Here is a 19,577-nt window from a genome sequence, read left to right on the forward strand (position 1 = left end):
GTTAATCAGCCAGGCCACTTCTCCCCACCCTAACCACTGCAGGGGTGCCAGAACCTCCAGGGAGTTTCATTCCCCTTGGGGTTGCCCAGCCTTCTGGGCTGAGCTCTGCAACTCCAAGGATGGCCGATAGATGGCAGAAAAGGTGCGTCCAGGGATGGACTCTCCGCCCTCCCCTGTCCCACCCCTGTCCTGGGACAGCCTTCCAGCCTTGGCTCCCCAGGTCCAGGGTTTGATAAAGGAGGTTTGAGAGATGGTGGTCTCCAACTCTGAAACAGCATTTTAGTTTTTATGGCGCTTACAGTGGATTTTTAAAAAACCAAAAACAAATAAACAACAAGACTCATGCTTCTCTTTTCTTCCTCAAAAATGAACGAACTTGGGCCAGCGCAGTGGCTCACGTCTGTAATCCCAGCACTTTGGGAAGCCAAGGTGGGTGGATCACGAGGTCAGGAGTTCAAGACCAGCCTGGCCAAGATGGTGAAACCCCATCTCTACTAAAAATACAAAAATTAGCCGGGTGTGGTGGCAGGTGCCTGTAATCCCAGCTACTTGGGAGGCAGAGAATTGCTTGAATCCAGGAGGCAGAGGTTGTAGTGAGCCAAGATCCTGCCATTGCACTCCAGCCTGGGTGACAGAGCAAGACTCCATCTCGAAAAAAAAAAAAAAAAATGAACAAACTCAGAGCCCAAGCAGATGCGGAAGCTATGCCATACCCATTGCCACCCCACTGCACCCTACTGCCCTGACTCAAGGAGTACTCGGGTTTTAAGGCTGTAAGGTCCTTGCTGGAATGAGAGATCCTCCAGCCCCATCCAGGAAACTGAGATCCAGAGAGCCTCACAGAGGCAGGCCTGATTTCCTGAAAGCCCTGGGGTAAGAGGCAGGAAAGGTCTATGTGAATCGAAGCGGAGCCCTCACAGGCCTGACCCTCTGCCCCAGGTTTGTTCGGACTAAGTCTTCCTCTTACCTACACAGCAAGTGGCTGACCCAGGTGGAGAAAGCCCAGGTGCTCACTGCCCAGCTTGGCTAACATGTGGGGCATTTGAAATGGCACAGGCTGGCTCTGAATTGTGGCTTTATCACTTCTTAGCAGGATGACCATGGGAAAGGAACCTAATTCTCAGAGCCTTGAGTTTCTATGTAGAAATTAAGCTAATAATAATACCCTTTCTAGGTGGGTCTGGAGGACTGGATGAAAATGTGTTCACTCCCTCTTCTACCCTCATTGCTTTTTTTTTTTTTGAGACAGAGTCTCACTCTGTCACCCAGGCTGGAGTGCAGTGGCACAATGTTGGCTCACTGCAACCTCCACCTCCCAGGTTCAAGCAATTCTCCTGCCCCGGCTTCCCGAATAGCTGGGACCACAGGTGTGCACAACCAGGCCTAGCTAAATTTTTGTACTTTTTGTAGAGATAGGGTTTCACCATATTGGCCAGGGGGTCTTGAACTCTTGATCTCGTGATCCACCTGCCTCGGCCTCCCAAAGTGCTGGGATTATAGGCATGAGCCACTGCACCTGGCCTTTTTTTTTTTAAGGCAGGGTCTCGCTCTGTCACTCAGGCTGAAAGATCATAGCCCACTGCTGCCTCAAGCTCTTGGGCTAGGCCTACAGGCACAAGCCACCATGCCTGGGTGATTTTTAATTTTTCTTTCTTTCTTTCTTTTTTTTTTTTTTTTTGTAGAGACAGGGTCTTGCTATGTTGCCAAGACTGGTCTTGAACTCCTGGGCTCAAGAGATCATCCCACCTCAGCCTCCCAAAGTGCTGGTATTATAGGCATGAGCCACAGTGCATGGCCCCTACCTTTATTGCTTCTGTTCAGACTCATCTCTTTTGATCTCAGAAAGAGCCCTTTGGCCTCTGGTCTTATCCCTCTTGTTCCCACAATCTGTTTTCCACATTGCAGCCTGACGGGTTTTTCTAAAATTCTGCTTATCCATCAATAATTCTCTTGTTGAAAGCCCTCCAGTGGCCACCCAGGGCATGCAGGGTGAAGTACTTTTTCTTTTCTTAGCATTTAAAGCCCTTAATAATCAGACTCCTACTATTTCACTAACTTCGTCTCTGATCAAAATCATACACAGTCCCAAAACTAATTCCTTGGTTTCACTAACCAACTCGCTGGCCATGACCCTTGACCCATATATGTGTTAGTTCAGGCTGCAGCTTTGCCTGAAATGTCCTCTTGCACCATGTTTACTTGGTGAACACCTGTCTGCCTAACACTCAGAATGACTTCTATAGGTAGAACTCAGCTCTTCCAGCTAGGGCCCTGAAGACATCCTGTTCATAGGGGTTGTTGGACTAGTTACAGTTTGTGAACCTGCTAAAACTGCAGATTTTGGTATGTGTGTGTGTGCACGGGTACACATATATGTATTTTTCTGATGATGTGGTCTTGGACTTTCAACAAGGGATCTCAAAGGATCAGTTCCATGACCAAAAAGGTTAGGAAGTTATTTGTCTTGATCTGAATGCTCATCCTTAAGTACTTTTCTGTTTGCATATTATGTCAATAAAAAGAGGAAAAAATAGGCTGGACCCAGGCACGGTGGCTCATGCCTGTAATCCCAGCACTTTGGGAGGCTGAAGCGGGCAGATCACCTGAGGTCAGGAGTTTGAGACCAGCCTGGCCAACATGGGGAAACCCCATCTCTACAAAAAATACAAAAAGGTAGATGGGCATGGTGGCATGCGCCTGTAATCCCAGCTTCTCAGGGGGTTGAGACAGGAGAATCGCTTGAACCCAGGAGGTGGAGGTTGTGGTGAGACGAAATTGTGACACTGCACTCCAGCCAGGGCAACAAAGTGAGACTCTGTCTCAAAAAAACAGGCTGGGCATGGTGACTCCCATCTGTAATCTCAGCAACTTGAGAAGCCAAGACAGGAGGATTGCTTGAGCCCAGGAGAACAACACCAGCCTGGGCAACATGGCAAGACCCCTATCTCTGCAAAAAGTTTTAAATAGCCAGGCATGGTGCCACACATGTATAGTCCAGGCTACTTGGGAGGCTGAGGAGGGATGATCACTTTAGCCCAGGCAGGAGTTTGATGCTGCAGTCAGCTATGATTGGGCCACTGCATTATAGCCTGTGTGTGTGTGTGTGTGTGTGTGTGTGTGTGTGTGTGTGTGTGTGTATAAATTAAAAAAAAAAATAGATAAATAAGGCCGGGCAAGGTGGCTTATGCCTGTAATCCCAGCACTTTGGGAGGCCAAGGTGGGCAAATCATGAAGTGAAGAGATTGAGACCATCCTGGCCAACATGGTGAAACCTCGTCTCTACTAAAAAAAATACAAAAAATTAGCTGGGCATGGTGATGAACACCTATAGTCCCAACTACTTGGGAGGCTGAGGCAGGAGAATCGTTTGAACCCAGGAGGCGGAGGTTGTGGTGAGCCAAGATCGTGCCACTGCACTCCAGCCTGGTGATTGAGCGAGACTCAGTCCCAAAAAAAAAAAAAGATAAATAAATAAAAGATGAATGTTATGAAGCAGCACAGCAGTACAGAGAGCTCTCACAACAGCCTTATTTTTTTTTTCACATTATTGACATGCCCCACTTTTTTTTCTTGACCACAAGCCCATGAAGGGCAGGGACTGTGCCATCTTTGAACCCCACAGCCTAGTGCCAGGCTTTTGCCCCCTAGCTGCCCCATCAGTACTTACTACAGATCAGGGCCACAGCCATCCGCAGCAGCTTGAACTGACACTTCATGCCTGACCAGTTCTAGGGAAAAAGGAGAGCGTTCAGTCAGTTCCAGATTAGACCACTCCTCTGCAGGTGTGTCTTGCTTAAGAAAATCTGACATTAAAATAATGGTGTCTATGAGGTCCTGAATGAGAGGGTTGTGGCTTAGTAGCAGAACACACCACATGGCTGAGATTTTAGGCACCAGCAAGTTTACTCCAGTCATAAAGCTCCTGAGCCGGACTAACAGAGGAAGGGACTCCAGATCTAGGAAGAGGAGAGGCTGTCTAATCCAAATGGACAGAGAACATCTGAGAGCTGCATTCATTGCTGGGCTCCATGGTTGCAAAGGAAGCAAGAGAGCCAACCAAGCAAAGTCAAAGCAGAACCACCAGGATGATAAAAGAGCCCCAAATCCCACAAATGAGGAATGAATGGGGAAGCCAGGATCTTTTAGCTCAAAGAAGATAAGACTCAGGGGTCAAGTTCATTGTTGTCAAATATAAAATGAGTCAACACAAGGAAAGGGCACATTTGATTCAAGGTAACCTGCAAGCAGAAGACGCAATGGATGAAAACTTCAGAGAGAGACTTTTTTTTTTTTTGAGACTGAGTTTCACTCTTGTTACCCAGGCTGGAGTGCAATGGCGTGATCTCGGCTCACCGCAACCTCCACCTCCCGGGTTCAAGCAATTCTCCTGCCTCAGCCTCCTGAGTAGCTGGGATTACAGGCACACGCCACCATGCCCAGCTAATTTTTTGCATTTTCAGTAGAGATGGGGTTTCACCATGTTGACCAGGATGGTCTCGATCTCTTAACCTTGTGATCCGCCCGCCTCGGCCTCCCAAAGTGCTGGGATTACAGGTGTAAGCCACCGTGCCCAGCCGAGACTTTTTAGCTCAAAGTTTCCATTTCTAATAAGCAGAGCTCTCCAGAGATAGAATGATCCATCTTTCAGGGGTTGTGAGTTTCCCACCATCAGGGGTTTCACATCACTGGAGAGGATGCTCCAGAGGAGAACTGGGTGCTAGAGAGTGGGTGGGCCAGGTGGCCTTCAAACAACTCTCTCTCTCCCCCAAGAATCTCAGAGAACTCGGAACCTCCAAAGCAGATAAACAGTACAATTATTCATCTTACAAAAGGACTTTTCACTTTACAAAAGACTTCGCCACAGGGTTCCTTTGAGAGGCACTCCTGCAGTGCATTCAAAGCACTATTCCATTTATACAAAGGTGTCCATGCACAGAAATGAGCCCAGAATCTTCCTGGAACACATCAGCCCCAGGGAAGGAGGGCACAGCCAGGGAACTTTGGTTCCCTCCCACCCACCCAATCTGCGTTTGCTGCCTGGCCCACGCCCAGCTCAGGGGGCATGTCTGGCACTTCTTTGAGGTTGCAGGAACGTCTGTGAAACTTTACAGAGGCTCTGAACACTGGCATGGACAATAACATCTATGAAAGCTTCAGTCAGGCAAGCAGGACTCAGAGCAGATGCCAAAGAGGGGGAAATCCTCACAGTCTTCAGTTCTTGCCCACCTCCTGTTTCTCCATCCTTCCTCACTGACCAGCAACCCCTTCATCACAGAAAGTGAGGTGTGGGCTACCTGCAGCCCTGCCTTAGGTGGAAAGTCTATCTTCTCTTGCTGACATGTTCCGTGCTGGGAAGCAGATGGTAGATGTTTTTGTCATCTGCTGGTGTCTGCCCACAGAGAAGCCTTGCCAGGAGACAAGGAACAAAACAGGAGTCAGTGCCCTCCCCTGGACCTAGTGACCCAGTCTGAGCTGGCTCAGTTAGCTGATGGTGGGCGCCACAGCCCCTCTCCAAGTTGAAACCCTAGGATGGCAAGAAACTTGGGAATCACCCAATGGGACGTCTCTTCCCAAAGGCAGACACCCACTGCCAAGGAGCCAACAAGATGGCCCTCCAGCCCCCAAGACAGGGTATTTCCTGCCTCCTGAGGAGCCCCAGGAAGGGCTTTCACCCCTGAACAGCTCTTCCTGATGTTGTTTGCCAGGTTTTCCTTCCCTATAATGTCCCCTCCATCGGTTTCAATTCTCCCTTTAAAGTGATACATGGCTGGGCATGGTGGCTCACACCTGTCACCCCACCACTTTGGGAGGCCGACGTGGGTGGATCACTTGAGCCAGACTCAAAAAAAAAAAAAGTGATACCTATGTTCACAGCAGCATTATTCATCATAGGCAAGAGGTGGAAGCCACCCCAGTGTCCATGGATGGATGGATGGATAAATGAAATATACATATATATGTCTGTATATCTGGTTTCTTGTCCACCTCCTCCCTTCCCCCAACTCTTCCTCACTGACCAGCAACCCCTTCTTTACAGAAGATGAGGTGAGCCACCGCCTTCCCTTTGCAGGTGGAAAGTCTAATCTTCACTTGCTGACATATTCCAAGCTAAGAAGCAGATGGCAGGATAATGTCACCTGCTGATACATACATACAATGGAATACAATTCAGCCTTAAAAAGGGAGAGAATTTTGACCCATGTTACAGCATGAATAAACCTGGAGGACCTTATGCTAAGTGAAATAAGGCAATCACAAAAAGCTAAATATTGTGTGATCCCACTTATATGAGGTACCTAGAATAATTAAATTCATGGAGACAGAAAGTAGAATAGCAGTTGCTAGGGGCTGGAGGGAGGAAGGGGTGGGGAGTCATTATTTAGTGGGTACAGAGTTTCAGTTTTGCAAGATGAAAAGAGTTCTGGAGACAGATGGCTATGGTTGTACAACAATGTGCATGTATGAATGTGCTTAATGCCATTCAACTGTACATTTAAAATGTAACTGTATACTTTAAGATGCTACATTTTATGTTATGTACATTTATCACAATTAAAAGCCAAGTACAGAAGACTTTTTTTTCTTTTTAAGAGACAGGGCTTCAGAATGCAACAATGCAATCACAGCTCACTGCAGCCTCAAACTCCTGGGCTCAAGTTATCCTCCTGCTCCAGCTTCCCAAAGAGCTAGAATTATGGGCATATGCCACCACACCTGGCTAAATTTTTTATTTTTTAGATACGGAACTTCACTATGTTGCCCAGGCCTGTCTCGAACTCCTGGCTTCAAGTGGTCCTCCAGCCTTGGCCTCCCAAAGTGCTGGAATTACAAGCCAGGTGCTCATGCCTGTAATGCCAGCACTTTGAGAGGCCAAGGCAGGAGGATTGCCTGAGCCTGGGAGTTCGAGACCAGCCTGAGCAACATGGTGAAACCCTGCATCTATAAAATGGCCAGGCACAGTCATGTGCACCTGTAGTCTCAGCTACTCGAGAGGCTGAGGTGGGATGATTGCTTGAGCCCAGGAGGAAGAGGTTGCAGTGAGCTGAGATTGCATCAGTGCACTCCAACCTGGGCAACAGAGTGAGACCCTTTCTCAAAAACAGTAATAGGCCAGGAGTGGTGGCTCAGGCCTATAATCCCAGCACTTTTGGAGGCCGAGGCGGGTGGATCACGAGGTCAACATTGAGACAATCCTGGCCAACATAGTGAAACCATGTCACTACTAAAAATACAAAAATTGGCTGGGCGTGGGGGTGCACACCTATAGTCCCAGCTATTCGGGAGGCTGAGGCAAGAGAATGGCTTGAATCTGAGAGGTAGAGGTTGCAGTGAGCCAAGATCACACCATTGCACTCCAGCCTGAGCAACAAGAGTGAAACTGTCTTGAAAAAAAAAAAAAAGAAAGAAAAGAAAAATTCTGAATCCGAATGACTCCAGTTCTGCCACAGCACCTCCCAGGCCCACTTCATGGGTTTACAACATCTGCCTTGGCCCTGAAAGCCCTGAAGAGGAAAGAAACGGAAGAAGAAACTGAGGATTAAGGAGGGCTGGTTCAAGGTTACAGTGAGTGAATGGCGAGCTGACTGGGCTACCAGTCCAGGGCTCTGTCCACCCACACTTCTGAGGACACATTCCATGTGCCTGTGCCATCTGCCCCAGCTGCCCACAAACGGAGCAAAGGAACGCCAGTAAACATGACCTGCCTCCCTCCCAGCAGCCGAGGGGTTAAACTAGAGAGTCCCCTTCCAACCAGCTGCCTTACTTTCCCAATCCAATATTCCCGCCAATAAAATTAGTGCACCAAAACAGCAGCAGAGAAAAAAAAAAAAATCTCAAGCAGCCAGCACTGCTGCTGCTATAAATGTTGAAAAGCCCATGGATCCTTGGGGAATACAAACCTTTTGCAGGCCCTTTAATTTCATTCTCTCCCAGAGCCTCTAAGAGTGAGATAGTAACTCACCCACAGCGAACAAGTTGGTAACCAGTCCCTCAGCATCTTGCTCACCCAACGGGGTAAGAGTGCAGAGGCTGAAAGCCAGGCAGGGAGCTTCCACTCCAATACAGCTTTCTGCATCTATCCCTGGTTGAAACGGTTTCTTGTTAAATGACTTCAAGAAAACCCAACACAGGGAATGTAAAAGCATGACACAGATAAATTAGGGAGTGATTCTTTGTCCTACAAAAGGCTTTTTCCTTAACAAAGTAAACCCTGTAACAGAAAATCTTCAGTGTCTTTTAGACAACCATCTTTCCTCGTGCTTTGACAATATGGTTCAGATCTCAAACATTTTGGGAAAACATCGATTATACAGAGCAAAGTGTAAGTAAATATCTCATAGATTAAAAAATGGAACTCTGGCCAGCAGGAGACAATTGATAAATTATTCAATTAGGTGTATCTGTATAGGTGTTTAAAATAAAAAGTTGGCTGGCCTCGGAGGCTCAGGCCTATAATCCCAGCACTTTGGGAGGCCAAGGCAGGCAGATCTAGACGTCAGGAAATTGAGACCATCCTGGCCAACGTGGTGAAACCTGTCTCTACTAAAAATACAAACATTAGCTGAGTGTGGAGACATGCACCTGTAGTCCCAGCTACTTGGGAGGCTGAGGCACAAGAATCACTTGAACCTGGGAGGTGGATTTTGCAGTGAGCCGAGATTGTGCCACTGCACTCCAGCCCAGTGACAGAGCGAGACTCCATCTTAAAATAAGAAGTCTTGGCAGGGTACAGTGGCTCACGCCTGTAATCCCAGCACTTTGGGAGGCCGAAGCGGGTGGATCACTTGAATTCAGGAGTTTGAGACCAGCCTGGGCAACATGGTGAAACCCTGTCTCTACAAAAAATAATAATAATACAAAAAATTAGCCAGGCATGGTGGCATGAGCCCGTGGTCCCAGCTACTCAGGGGGCTGAGGCAGGAGGATCACTTGAGCCCAGGAGGTGGAGGTTGTAGTGAGCCAAGATAGTGCTACTGCACTCTAGCCTGGGTGACAGAGCAAAACCTTGTCTCAAAAAAAAAAAAATTATTAATTATAGGGCTTTTTGCATTCCAGATCTTTTGTTGAAATATTTTGTCCATTTTCTCGTCTCCCAAACAACTCCTCTGCGAAGAAAGGATTACAGATGAGACAACTGAGTCTCCAGTAAGCTGAGTAATAGACTCATAGCTATTAAGATGCTGACGTGGTACTCAAACGCGGATTTTCTGTCAAGTCCATGCTTTTTCTACATTTTGTTCTGATGAGGTAGTTTACTGTGTATAACACACACACACACTCCAAATCTTCATTTTGAAGCTAAAAACAATAGCTTATCTATTAGGTGGAACCATATGAAATTGCCAATATTCAAATGCTGATGGCCCATGGAAAGGGCAATTTCATACAGGTTGACCCAACGAATCTCTGAATTGCTTGGCACTGAACTAATTTGGGTAAAGGTAGCCTCCTGACAAAGATAAATCAACTTTTTTTTTTTTTTTTTTTTTCTGAGATGGAGTCTTGCTCTGTTGCCCAGGCTGGAGTGCAGTGGCACGATCTTGGCTCACTGCAACCTCCACCTCCTAGGTTTAGGCAATCTTCTGCCTCAACCTCTGGAGTAGCTGGAATTACAGATGTATGACACCACGCCTGGCTAATTTTTTTTTTTTTTTTTAGTAGAGATGGGGTTTCACCATCTTGGCCAGGCTGGTCTTGAACTCCTGACCTCATGATCCACCAGCCTTGGCCTCCCAAAGTGCTGGGATTACTGGTGTGAGCCACTGTGCCCAGCCTAGAAACCAACCTTTTTAATGAGACAATGAGTTTTCTTTCACCGTCAATAGACATCACATAATTTTCTTTTTATTTCTTTTGAGACAGGGTTTCACTCTGTTGCCCTGGGTGGGGTACAGTGACGCAATCTTAGCTCACTCACTCGCTGCCTTTCTGGCTCAGGTGATCCTCTCACCTTAGCCTCCAGAGTAGCTGGAACCACAGGTACATGACACCACACACCAGGATAATTTTTTGTGCATTTGGTAGAGATGGGTAGAGATGTTGCCCGGGCTGGTCTTGAACTCCTAGGCTCAAGCCATCTGCTTGTGTGCGCCTCCCAAAGTGCTGGGATTACAGGTGTGAGCCACTGTACCCGGCCCACACAACTTTCTAGAGAAGGGCTCCCCATGTGTCATGCTCTGGGGACTGCATAGCTCTCATTTGGCCAGAGAAAGCCATTTGCTTCCGGAAGGCACTGGTCTCTCAGATGGGGCTGCTCATCTCCACAGCTGAAGGCCATGAGCTACTCACCAGAGAGAAGCGTCAACTGAAACAAAACTGCTCTCACACCTCTGTCAAACCCCAGGCCCTACCCCATGGTCCTTGGGTGGTCTGCCTTCACCGTGGGAACTTCTGGGCCATCAGGGCTGTTTCCCATGAGGTGGGGAAGAGGGTGGGAACAGGGTGTTGTTATGAACTCCAGCCTGTTTCCTCCTCCCCATGTTCTCTTTCAGCTGAGCTTGTTCATCACCCCTACACACATACAAGTCTTGGGCGGAATGGGAGGGAGGAGGTTAGCATTTCCTTCCCCTACTGAAAGGAATTGGGGCAGGGGGAGGGGGGAGTGGAGGAGGCAGAATTCAGAGGAAAAGCTGTGTCTGGGGAAAGATGTGGCACTGATACAGAATGACCCATTTAAAAGGGCCATGAGAGGCAGCCCATGCGCTCGGGTTTTCAACAAACTGAGCTGTGTGCATGAGCAAACACACCTGCACACACACACACTGAGACACTCACCGCTCCATGTTTCCCAGCACCCGCAGCCTCTCTCAGAGCACTCACCTAAAGGTGTCAAAATTCAGGCCAGTTGCAAGTGTAGGCAGGCACTCAGTATCTGTCTGTCTCTTCCCCTCTTTTCCTTTCCTTCCCTCCTCCCTCTTGTGCTCTCTCTTCGCTCACTCCATGTACAAAGGGCATTTTGATGAGAACAAAAGGGACGAGGTTGGAAGCCGGGTGGGTGACAGCCAGATTGATAAGGAAGAAAAACATGGGAGAATTCAGGAACTCCAAGCCCTGTACACTGTAATCACTGAGCATTCAAACATCTGCCATGTGGGCGAAGACACTGATGGGGGAGTGGGTGAGAACAGGAGGACCCCAAAGAGAAGCTATGCCTTTTTCTGGACGTTGTTCGTTTCTTTCTTCATTCACTAAAATCTAGCAGGCACCATCTACCACGCACCCAGCTGTACACCAGGTACTGGGGAAACAGACAAGTAAGACCTGGAGGCTCCCTGCCCAGAGAAGGATTGGGCAGGGTTAGCCACTGACTCCTCCATCACCTTCAGACTGCCTCCAGTAAAAAGGACTTTGACATCCTCTAAGACCATCAGATGCATCCCAATTTCTGGCCTTCAAGGCTTTGTCTAGTCTGAGCCCACCCTGGCTTCTTCTATCAGGAGAAGAGAATTAAGTTTATATAGGTGGTTATTTGCGCTTTATCTCATTTACTGCATGTCATTCTATTTCTTTTCTTCTTCTTTTTTTTTGAGACAGAGTCTCTTTCTGTTACCCAGATTGGAGTGCGGTGGTATAATCTCGGCTCACTGCAACCTCTACCTCCCAGGTTCAAGCGATTCTCCTGCCTCAGCCTCCCAAGTAGCTGAGATTATAGGCGCCTGCCACCACACCCAGCTAATTTTTATATTTTTAGTAGAGACGGGATTTCACCATGTTGGCCAGGCTGGTCCCAAATTCCTGATCCTGTGATCCACCCACCTCGGCCTCCCAAAGTGCTGGGATTACAGGCGTGAACCACCGTGCCCCGCCTTCTTTTTTTTTAAATTGAGACAGGGCCTCACTCTGTTGCCCAGGCTGGTATGCAGTGGTTCAATCTCTGCTCACTGTAACCTCTGCTTCTCAGGCTCAAGTGATTCTCCAGCCACAGCCTCTGGAGTAGCTGGGACTATAGGCACATGCCACTTTGCCCTGCTAATTTTTATTTTGTTTTTTTGAGACAGAGTCTTGCTGTAGGCTAGAGTGCAGTGGTATGATCTTGGCTCACCACAGCCTGTACCTCCACCGTTCAAGCGATTCTCCTGCCTCAGCCTCCCTAGTAGCTAGGATTACAGGCACCTGCCAGCATGCCTGGCTAATATTTATATTTTTAGTAGAGCAAGGTTTCACTGTGTTGGCCAATCTGGTCTTGAACCCCTGAACTGATGATCTGCCTGCCTTAGCCTCCCAAAGTGCTGGGATTATAAGCATGAGCCACTGAGCCTGGCCAATTTTTGTATTTTTTATAGAGATGTTGCCTAGGCTGGTCTTGAACTCCTGAGCTCAAGGCGATCTGTCTACCTGAGGCTCTCAAAGCACTGGGATTATAGGCCTGGGCCACTGTGAGCAGCTCCCATTCCATTTCACAGATGTAGAAAGTGAGGTGCAAAGCAGTTAAGCAATTTGCCCAGGTTGTAGCAGGGATTTAGACCTAGGCTGACTGGCTCCATAGCCCATGCTCTTAACCATCATACTGTATTGCCTTTCAGGAAAAGGCAGAGGGTGAGAAATGGAGTGGGTCCTGCTCCCATGACAGGCTGCGATGGGGAACAACTCTTGAATGGTTGTGAGGAGATATGGGTTCAAGACTTCATTTTGCCACAAACTTGACTGTGACTTTGGATAAGTCACTTAACCTCTCACAGCCTCCTTTCCTATTTGAGAATTTTGATGAGATAATCTAAGCCCTTTCACTTTTAACAATCTATGATAAAGAAGCAATTCCAATGGCTATGCATGCTAGCAGCCAAATGTTAACTCTTTAACATCAGTGAATGGGAAAAAGGCAGAAGAGGGAGATGGGCACGGTCCCACGCCAAGTTACAACTGGAGAAAATAGGAATTCCATCTGGAAGGCACCCATGTGAAATGGGCATGCAGGGGGTGAGGAGTGCGAGAGAACTCTGCTCCAGGTCAGGTCTGCCGGGCGTTTGTTGGGCCTGGGCTGAGCCAACTCCAGTAGATTAATACTCAGTCTCAGTGATGGCAGAGAACAGGGCCAGAAAACACGCTGAGAACAAGAGGTGCTCACCATTACGATGTTGGCCAGATGAGCAGAGACGAGAGCATACACCCCTCCAGAAGAGCCCACGACTGGGGCGGTCATGTCAGCCACAGACACTGCCAAGGACCCTAGTACAGAAAGACAGTGAGAATTCTCAGGAATGCAGGACTCAGCTTGCCCACCCCAGTCCCAGGCCTTGGATTCTGCAGGTTCAGTGCTAAGACTCCAGAGCAAGAGACTCCATCTCTTCCTCCTTTGAGTCCATGTTGCCTGGGAGCTTCCTATGCATTTCTGTTTGTTGTTGATTTTTTTTGGGTTTTTTTTTTTTTGAGACGGGGTCTAACTGTCACCCCGGCTGGAGTGCAGTGGCAGGATCGGCTGACTACAGCCTTCACCCTCGGGCTCAAGTGATCCTCCTGCCTCAGCTTCCCAAGTACCTGGAACTACAGGCGTGCACCACCATGCCCAGCTAACTTTTGTATTTTTCTTTGTGGAGACAGAGTCTCCCTATGTTGCCTAGGCTGGTCTCAAACTCCTGGACTCAAGCATTCCTTGCCTCAAACTCCCAAAGTTCTGGTATTACAGGTGTAAGCCACAGTGCCCTGCCTCCTATGCATTTCTTAGAGGATTAATTTCTGGCTGAAAGAACCGTTTGATTCTTTGACTCAAAGAGGGAAGTGTCTTGCCTAAAGTAAACCTCAGACTTCTTGGATTATCTGCCTCTCAACCCAACCTCTGCCTGACAAGGGGCTACGTCAGGGTTCTGGAACCATAACAAAAATAGTAGCAGTAGTTATTGCCGAAACAGCTGCCACTTAGGTGGCATGGATACCAGGCAAATATTTTATAGACTTTCTTCCCTTCAGCCCTCAAGACAGCCCTCTGAGGCAGGCACCAGTAGCCTCATTGCAGAGAGGAGGAGACTGAGCCCAGAGTCTCCTGGAAGGAAGTGCTGGAACCAGGATTTGCTTCTGGGTCTGCCTGATGCAAAACCTTTGTTCTTGACCAAAACTGTGCTCTTGGCCTCTCTAGCAGCCACGCCCCAAACTGGCTTAGAGGTTGTTAACCTCCACCCTCTACCATTGCTCCCTCTGATCAACAGCATCTAGAAAACTGCTTAGGGTTACTTCCACCCTTCCTCCAGCCCGGCTAAATCACAAAAGGCCAACAGCATCTCTTGAGTGGGGCTCCTTTGGAGGAAACATGTCCTTGAAGAGTCACAGGGAAGAGATGATGTCATACCCTCTGGAGGAAAGGAAGGGTATGTGAGGCTTGGTCTGGTGGATGACAAACTTTTGTCCTGCGAGGGAAGCTGGGCAAAGAGAAGATGGGAAATTTATTGTTCTGGTCTCATTTAAGTGTGATCAATGCTTTGGCTTCCAGGGAAGGACATGGGAGACTAAAAATAACTAGGAGGTAGAGCCCAGGGCTCAGAGGATGAGAGGTGGCTGGCCTGGGTGAGTGTACAGAAATTACCACTGGAAAATGCCCGAGGGCTCAAGAGCCAATTAGCTGCCAGAGGAGGGACAGGCAGAAAGCCAAATTCTGCAGGCTCTATGGGGTGCAAGATCCACAACTTAGGAGGAGGCTGGGCCCAGCCCCACAACCAGAGCACCAATCACCTGGCAGCAGAGAGCCCCTGATAAACTTCTCCACCTCCCCTGCCCCCACCTCTATCAAGGCCTCCCCACGCACTGAGATCCTTCAAGAAAGAGATTCCCCACAACCAATTCTTGGTCTCAAGGGGGATATAATCGCTCGGGAAAAAAAAACCAACCTGTCATGAACTGAGGACTCCCAAGTCCTCCTCTCCTCCCAGGGTAACTATAAATCTTTCATGCCTTCCCTCTGGCTTTAATTAGGTATTGATCTATTGTCAGATAACTTTCTTTTGCTTTTGCTTTTTTTACTGCCTAGCCACAGGGTCAGCCATATATAACAGGAAAGAAAAATCCCAGGGTGGCAAACAAGCAGGCAGCAGGATCTGCATGACAAAGGTTTCCCACGCTCTCCTGGCGGGGCAGTCTGCGGAGGCTGCATTGCGGGGCTTCGAGGAGGGCTGGCTGCCCAAGCTGCTCCTCATTAATTACCCTTTGGACAGAGGAAGCCCTAGCCTCCCTAGGGTGGCCTCTCATCTCAAAGCAGATCTGTACAAACTGGCTCAGAGTCCACTCCCTCACCCTTGCCCCAGCACAGTCCACCAAGGCAGGGCGGCCTCAGGGCAGCCCTAGGCAGGGAAGGGCCCCTGCCAGGGTCAAGCCAGCATACACTGACCTTTCCCTCACCCTATCTACAGCTCAGAGTCCTGACTCTAGGGTGAGGGGTCAGCTTGGGATTGTGGCAGGAGTATGGAAGGGGCCTGGCTGGCTAGCTGTGTGACCTTGGACACAGTCCCTGAATTCTTTGGGCTTTAGTTTTCTTTCATGCCTGTAAAATGAGCTCTAAGGCTTTCCAACTTTTGAGGAGCAAAATTCTTTTCTTTTCTTTTTTTGAGATGGAGTCTCACTTTGTTGCCCAGGCTGAAGTGCAGTGGCGTGATCTCAGCTCACCGGAACCTCTGCCTCCCAGGTTCAAGCAATTCTCCTGCCTCATCCTCTTGAGTAGCTGAGATTACAGGCATGTGCCATTACACTCGGCTAATTTTTGTATTTTTAGTAGAGACAGGGTTTCACCATATTAGTCAGGCTGGTCTCGAACTCCTGACCTCAGGTGATCTGCTCACCTCGGCCTCCCAAAGTGCTGGCATTACAGGCGTAAGCCACCGTGCCCGGCCCAAAACTTTCTTTTCAAAGGAAACTTTTCTAGGACACCCTAACCCATGGAGCAGAACACAAACAGCAGCTCTAAGCAGGGCTGATGCCTGAGGAATGGTTTGCCACTGCTGGAGGGGATCTCCCTGGTTCCTTCCAGATCAGAAATTCAGTGACATGAGTCTTGGCTTGAGACCCAGGGTCCGAGGCTTGGATCCTGGTTCTGGAACCTTGAAGGTAACGGCCTGAACACACCTGCCCTCCATTGGTGATATAAAGACTTTTGGGCCAGGTGCGGTGGCTCACCCCTGTAATCCCAGCACTTTGGGAGGCTGAGGGAGGTGGATCACCTGAGGTCAGGAGTGCGAGACCAACCTGACCAACATGGTGAAACCCCATCTCTACGAAAAAAATACAAAAATTAGTTGGATATGGTGGTACACGCATGTAGCCCCAGCTACTGGAAAGGATGAAGCACGAGAATTGCTTGAACCTGGGAGGTGAAGGTTGCAGTGAGCCAAGATCATGCCACTGCACTCCAACCTGGGTGACAGAGTGAGACTCTGTCTAAAAAAAACCCTAAAACCCAAAAAAGAGCAAAGACTTTCTTCAAGTGACTGCAGGTGATCCCTGGACTAGAGCAACTGGGAGAGACCATAGACAAACATGGAGCTGTGTACACACAAGCACAGTAACAAAGGCCCTCCCTGGGCAGGAAGTATGGGCCAGGGGGAATCCTCTCACAAGCTCTTAACTATCCTAATAGGTATGGGCAGATAAGGCCGACATGAATTCCACAGAGGTCATTTGGGGCAAAGGACCAGGAGACAATGGCAAACTGGAGTGACACATCATACCTCTGCACAGAGGCAAACCGTGGAACTTAGTTGTCATCAGGATTATGAATTCTGTATCCACCATCACAAAATTCCAAGTCCATGCCAGCACACAGATAAACTGGCAACTTTGCCAAAATGTATAGCTATGATAATCTCAGCCCATAAATTTTTTTTTTTTTGAGATGGAGTCTTGCTCTATCACCCAGGCTAGAGTACAGTGATGTGATCTCAGCTCACTGCAACCTCCACTTCCCAGGTTCAAGCGATTCTCCTGCCTCAGCCTCCTGAGCAGCTGGAACTATAGGTGTGTGCCACCACAACCTGCTAATTTTTGTATTTTTGGTAGATACAAGATTTCACCATATTGGCCAGGCTGGTCTTGAGCTCCTGACCTTGTGATCACCCGCCTCAGCCTCCCAAAGTGCTGAGATTAAAGGCATGAGCTACTGCACCTGGCCATTTTGTTTTTAGTAGAGACGAGGTTTCACCACATTGGCCAGGCTGGTCTCAAACTCCTGACCTCAGGTGATCGGCCCGCCTCAGCCTCCCAAAGTGCTGGGATTATAGGCATGAGCCACCGTGCCCAGCTATAGCCCAGAAAATTTTAAAGCAGGTGTTCTTCAACATCTCCTTTGGCCTTAAAAATAAATCCAAATAAAAATTGGCAGAACATTTATCTTTAAGCAATGTGACTTTATTTACATATTCTTTCCTTTATTCTTTATTTATTTATTTATTTTAATTCATTATCCAGTAATAGCTATAAGCAACTTTATTTTTTTGAGTTGGGGTTTTGCTCTTGTTGCCCAGGCTGGAGTGCAATAACACAATCTCAGCTCACTACAACGTTGCCTCCTGGGTTCAAGCAATTCTCCTGGCTCAGCTTCCCAAGCAGCTGGGATTACAAGCGTCTGCCACCATGTCTGGCTAATTTTTGTATTTTTAGTAGAGACAGGGTTTTACCATGTTGGCGAGGCTGGTCTCAAACTCCTGACCTCACATGATCTGCCCACCTTGGCCTCCCAAAGTGCTGGGATTACAGGTGTTAGCCAACGTACCTGGCCGCTTTCCTTTTTTCTATAAATATTTATTGCCTAACATGTGCTAAGCCCTGAGCTAGGCTCTGGGGGATGCACACATGGTTAATAATCTACATAATCTTTATTTAATTTTTTTTGAGACAGAGTCTCTCTCTGACACCAGGCTGGAGTGCAGTCTCTGCTCACTGCAACCTCCACCTCCCGGTTCAAGTGATTCTTCCGTTTCAGCCTCCTGAGTCGATGGGACCACAGGCACATGCCACCACACCTGGCTAATTTTTTGTATTTATTTTTTCTAGAGATGGGGTTTCACCATGTTGGCCAGGATGGTCTTGATCTCTTGACCTCGTGATCTGCCCACCTCAGCCTACCAAAGTGCTGGGATTACAGGTGTGAGCCACTTTGCCCAGCCCAAGGTACCGGTTTTTAAAATACCTACACTGTGTGCCATACAATTGCTAGCCATAAGTGATTTGCACATTGGCCTCAAGCACTGGTTAGAAGTCCAGGGCTTGGGAAGGGCTCCACCCCAGTCCTAGTACTTCCCAGGTGAGCAAATCTGCAAGTCATTTCACCTCTCTGAGCTGCCTGTAAAATGGGGGTGACAGTACCCACCACATAGGACAGCAGTGATGAGTACAGCATCCACGAACATCCACAAACCCTTTATCATATGCCTGGAGCATATATATGCTCCATAAAAGTTAGCTATCCTGGTTACAAAGTGTGGGTTTGGAACACTTTCATTGGGCAGGAATTAGACAGTAAGGCTTCCAGACATCTATTAAGGTCTCCTTTGGCTTTTTCTTTCTTTCTTTCTTTCTTTTTTTTGAGACAGGGTCTTGCTCTGTCACCCAGGCTGGAGTACAGTGGTGTTATCACAGCTCACTGCAGCCTTGAATTTCTGGGCTCAAACGATCCTGCTGCATCAGCTACAGGCCCATACCAACATACCCGGCTAATTAAAAAAAATTTTTTTTTGCAGCAACAGAGTCTCCCTATGTTGCCCAGGCTGGTCTCGAACTCCTGGATTCAAGCAATCCTCCTGCCTTGACCTCCCAAAGTGTTAGCATTACAGGTATGAGCCACTGCAGCTGGTCTGCCTTAGTTTCTGACAATAAATTATCTGCAAAAAGGACAAGGCCCACCTTTTGGTTCTCATCACACTATTGCAGTGGCTGAGAGTACAGCCTTGGGGGGTCAAACAGTCTGGGTGTGCGCCCAGCTCTACCACTTTCTAGCTGTGTCTTCTTGGGCTAGTCACTTAGCCCTCCAAGCCTTGGTTTCCGTATTTGTGCTGGGAGAGAGCAACAGTGCACACCTCATGACGGTGCTGTGTGGATAAAATATGGCCTGCATATGGCAGGCACTGATAACTGCCACCGGTCCAGTCCAGGGCAGGCTGGCTGTAAACCAGCATTTCTCTCAGAGGAGAGCTTGGGGGGGGAAGAAAGGGCAAACAGCAGAGGTAGATCAATCAACTCAATCATGGAGATCAATGACATATGTGGTGACCAGAGTGCCCTCTGGTCTTAATCAATGACTCAGAGAGAATAGTGCACGCCATGTGCTCAATGATACAGCTCTACACGCTCACATTCAGCAGATGAGCTCTGCTTCTGTCTGAATCTTCCTACTCTGCACTGGTGTCACTGGGGAGGTGACACCTACACTGTCTCCCCACTGTACGTCACATGGTTTGGGTGAGGTCTGAGTCCTTTTGAATCTCATTTTTGTCTTCTAGGTTATTGGCACTCCCATCTAATTGAATACTAACTGCAAATGTTATGAGTGTCTTCCCTGCTCGTCGCCATTTAACATCTGGGTCTCTGGGTATTGAGGTATGGAAAATGGGGCTATAAATCCCAAGATGTCAGGATTAGGGGGGTATGTGGGTGGCTGAACAAGTCTG

The 19,577-nt window shown here is 48.3% G+C and overlaps 1 protein-coding gene across 4 annotated transcripts in view; it reads right to left on the minus strand.

The window, feature by feature from the left end:
- Positions 1-19,577, minus strand: part of RHBDL3 (rhomboid like 3) — a 58,984-nt gene that overhangs the window by 4,885 nt on the left and 34,522 nt on the right. For 3 of the 4 annotated variants that reach the window (XM_035300855.3, XM_035300854.3, XM_054256142.2), the window contains 2 exons: positions 13,064-13,164; positions 3,668-3,728 (listed from right to left, as the gene is read on the minus strand). In XM_035300855.3, coding sequence (XP_035156746.1) covers positions 3,668-3,728; positions 13,064-13,164 — 162 coding nt within the window. Of the gene's footprint in view, positions 1-335; positions 649-3,667; positions 3,729-13,063; positions 13,165-19,577 lie in introns of those variants that run through there. The other variant, XM_054256141.2, reaches the window with a different exon arrangement.

The sequence above is a fragment of the Callithrix jacchus genome, chromosome 5, assembly GCF_049354715.1.
Source record: "Callithrix jacchus isolate 240 chromosome 5, calJac240_pri, whole genome shotgun sequence".
Lineage (NCBI taxonomy): Eukaryota > Metazoa > Chordata > Mammalia > Primates > Cebidae > Callithrix > Callithrix jacchus.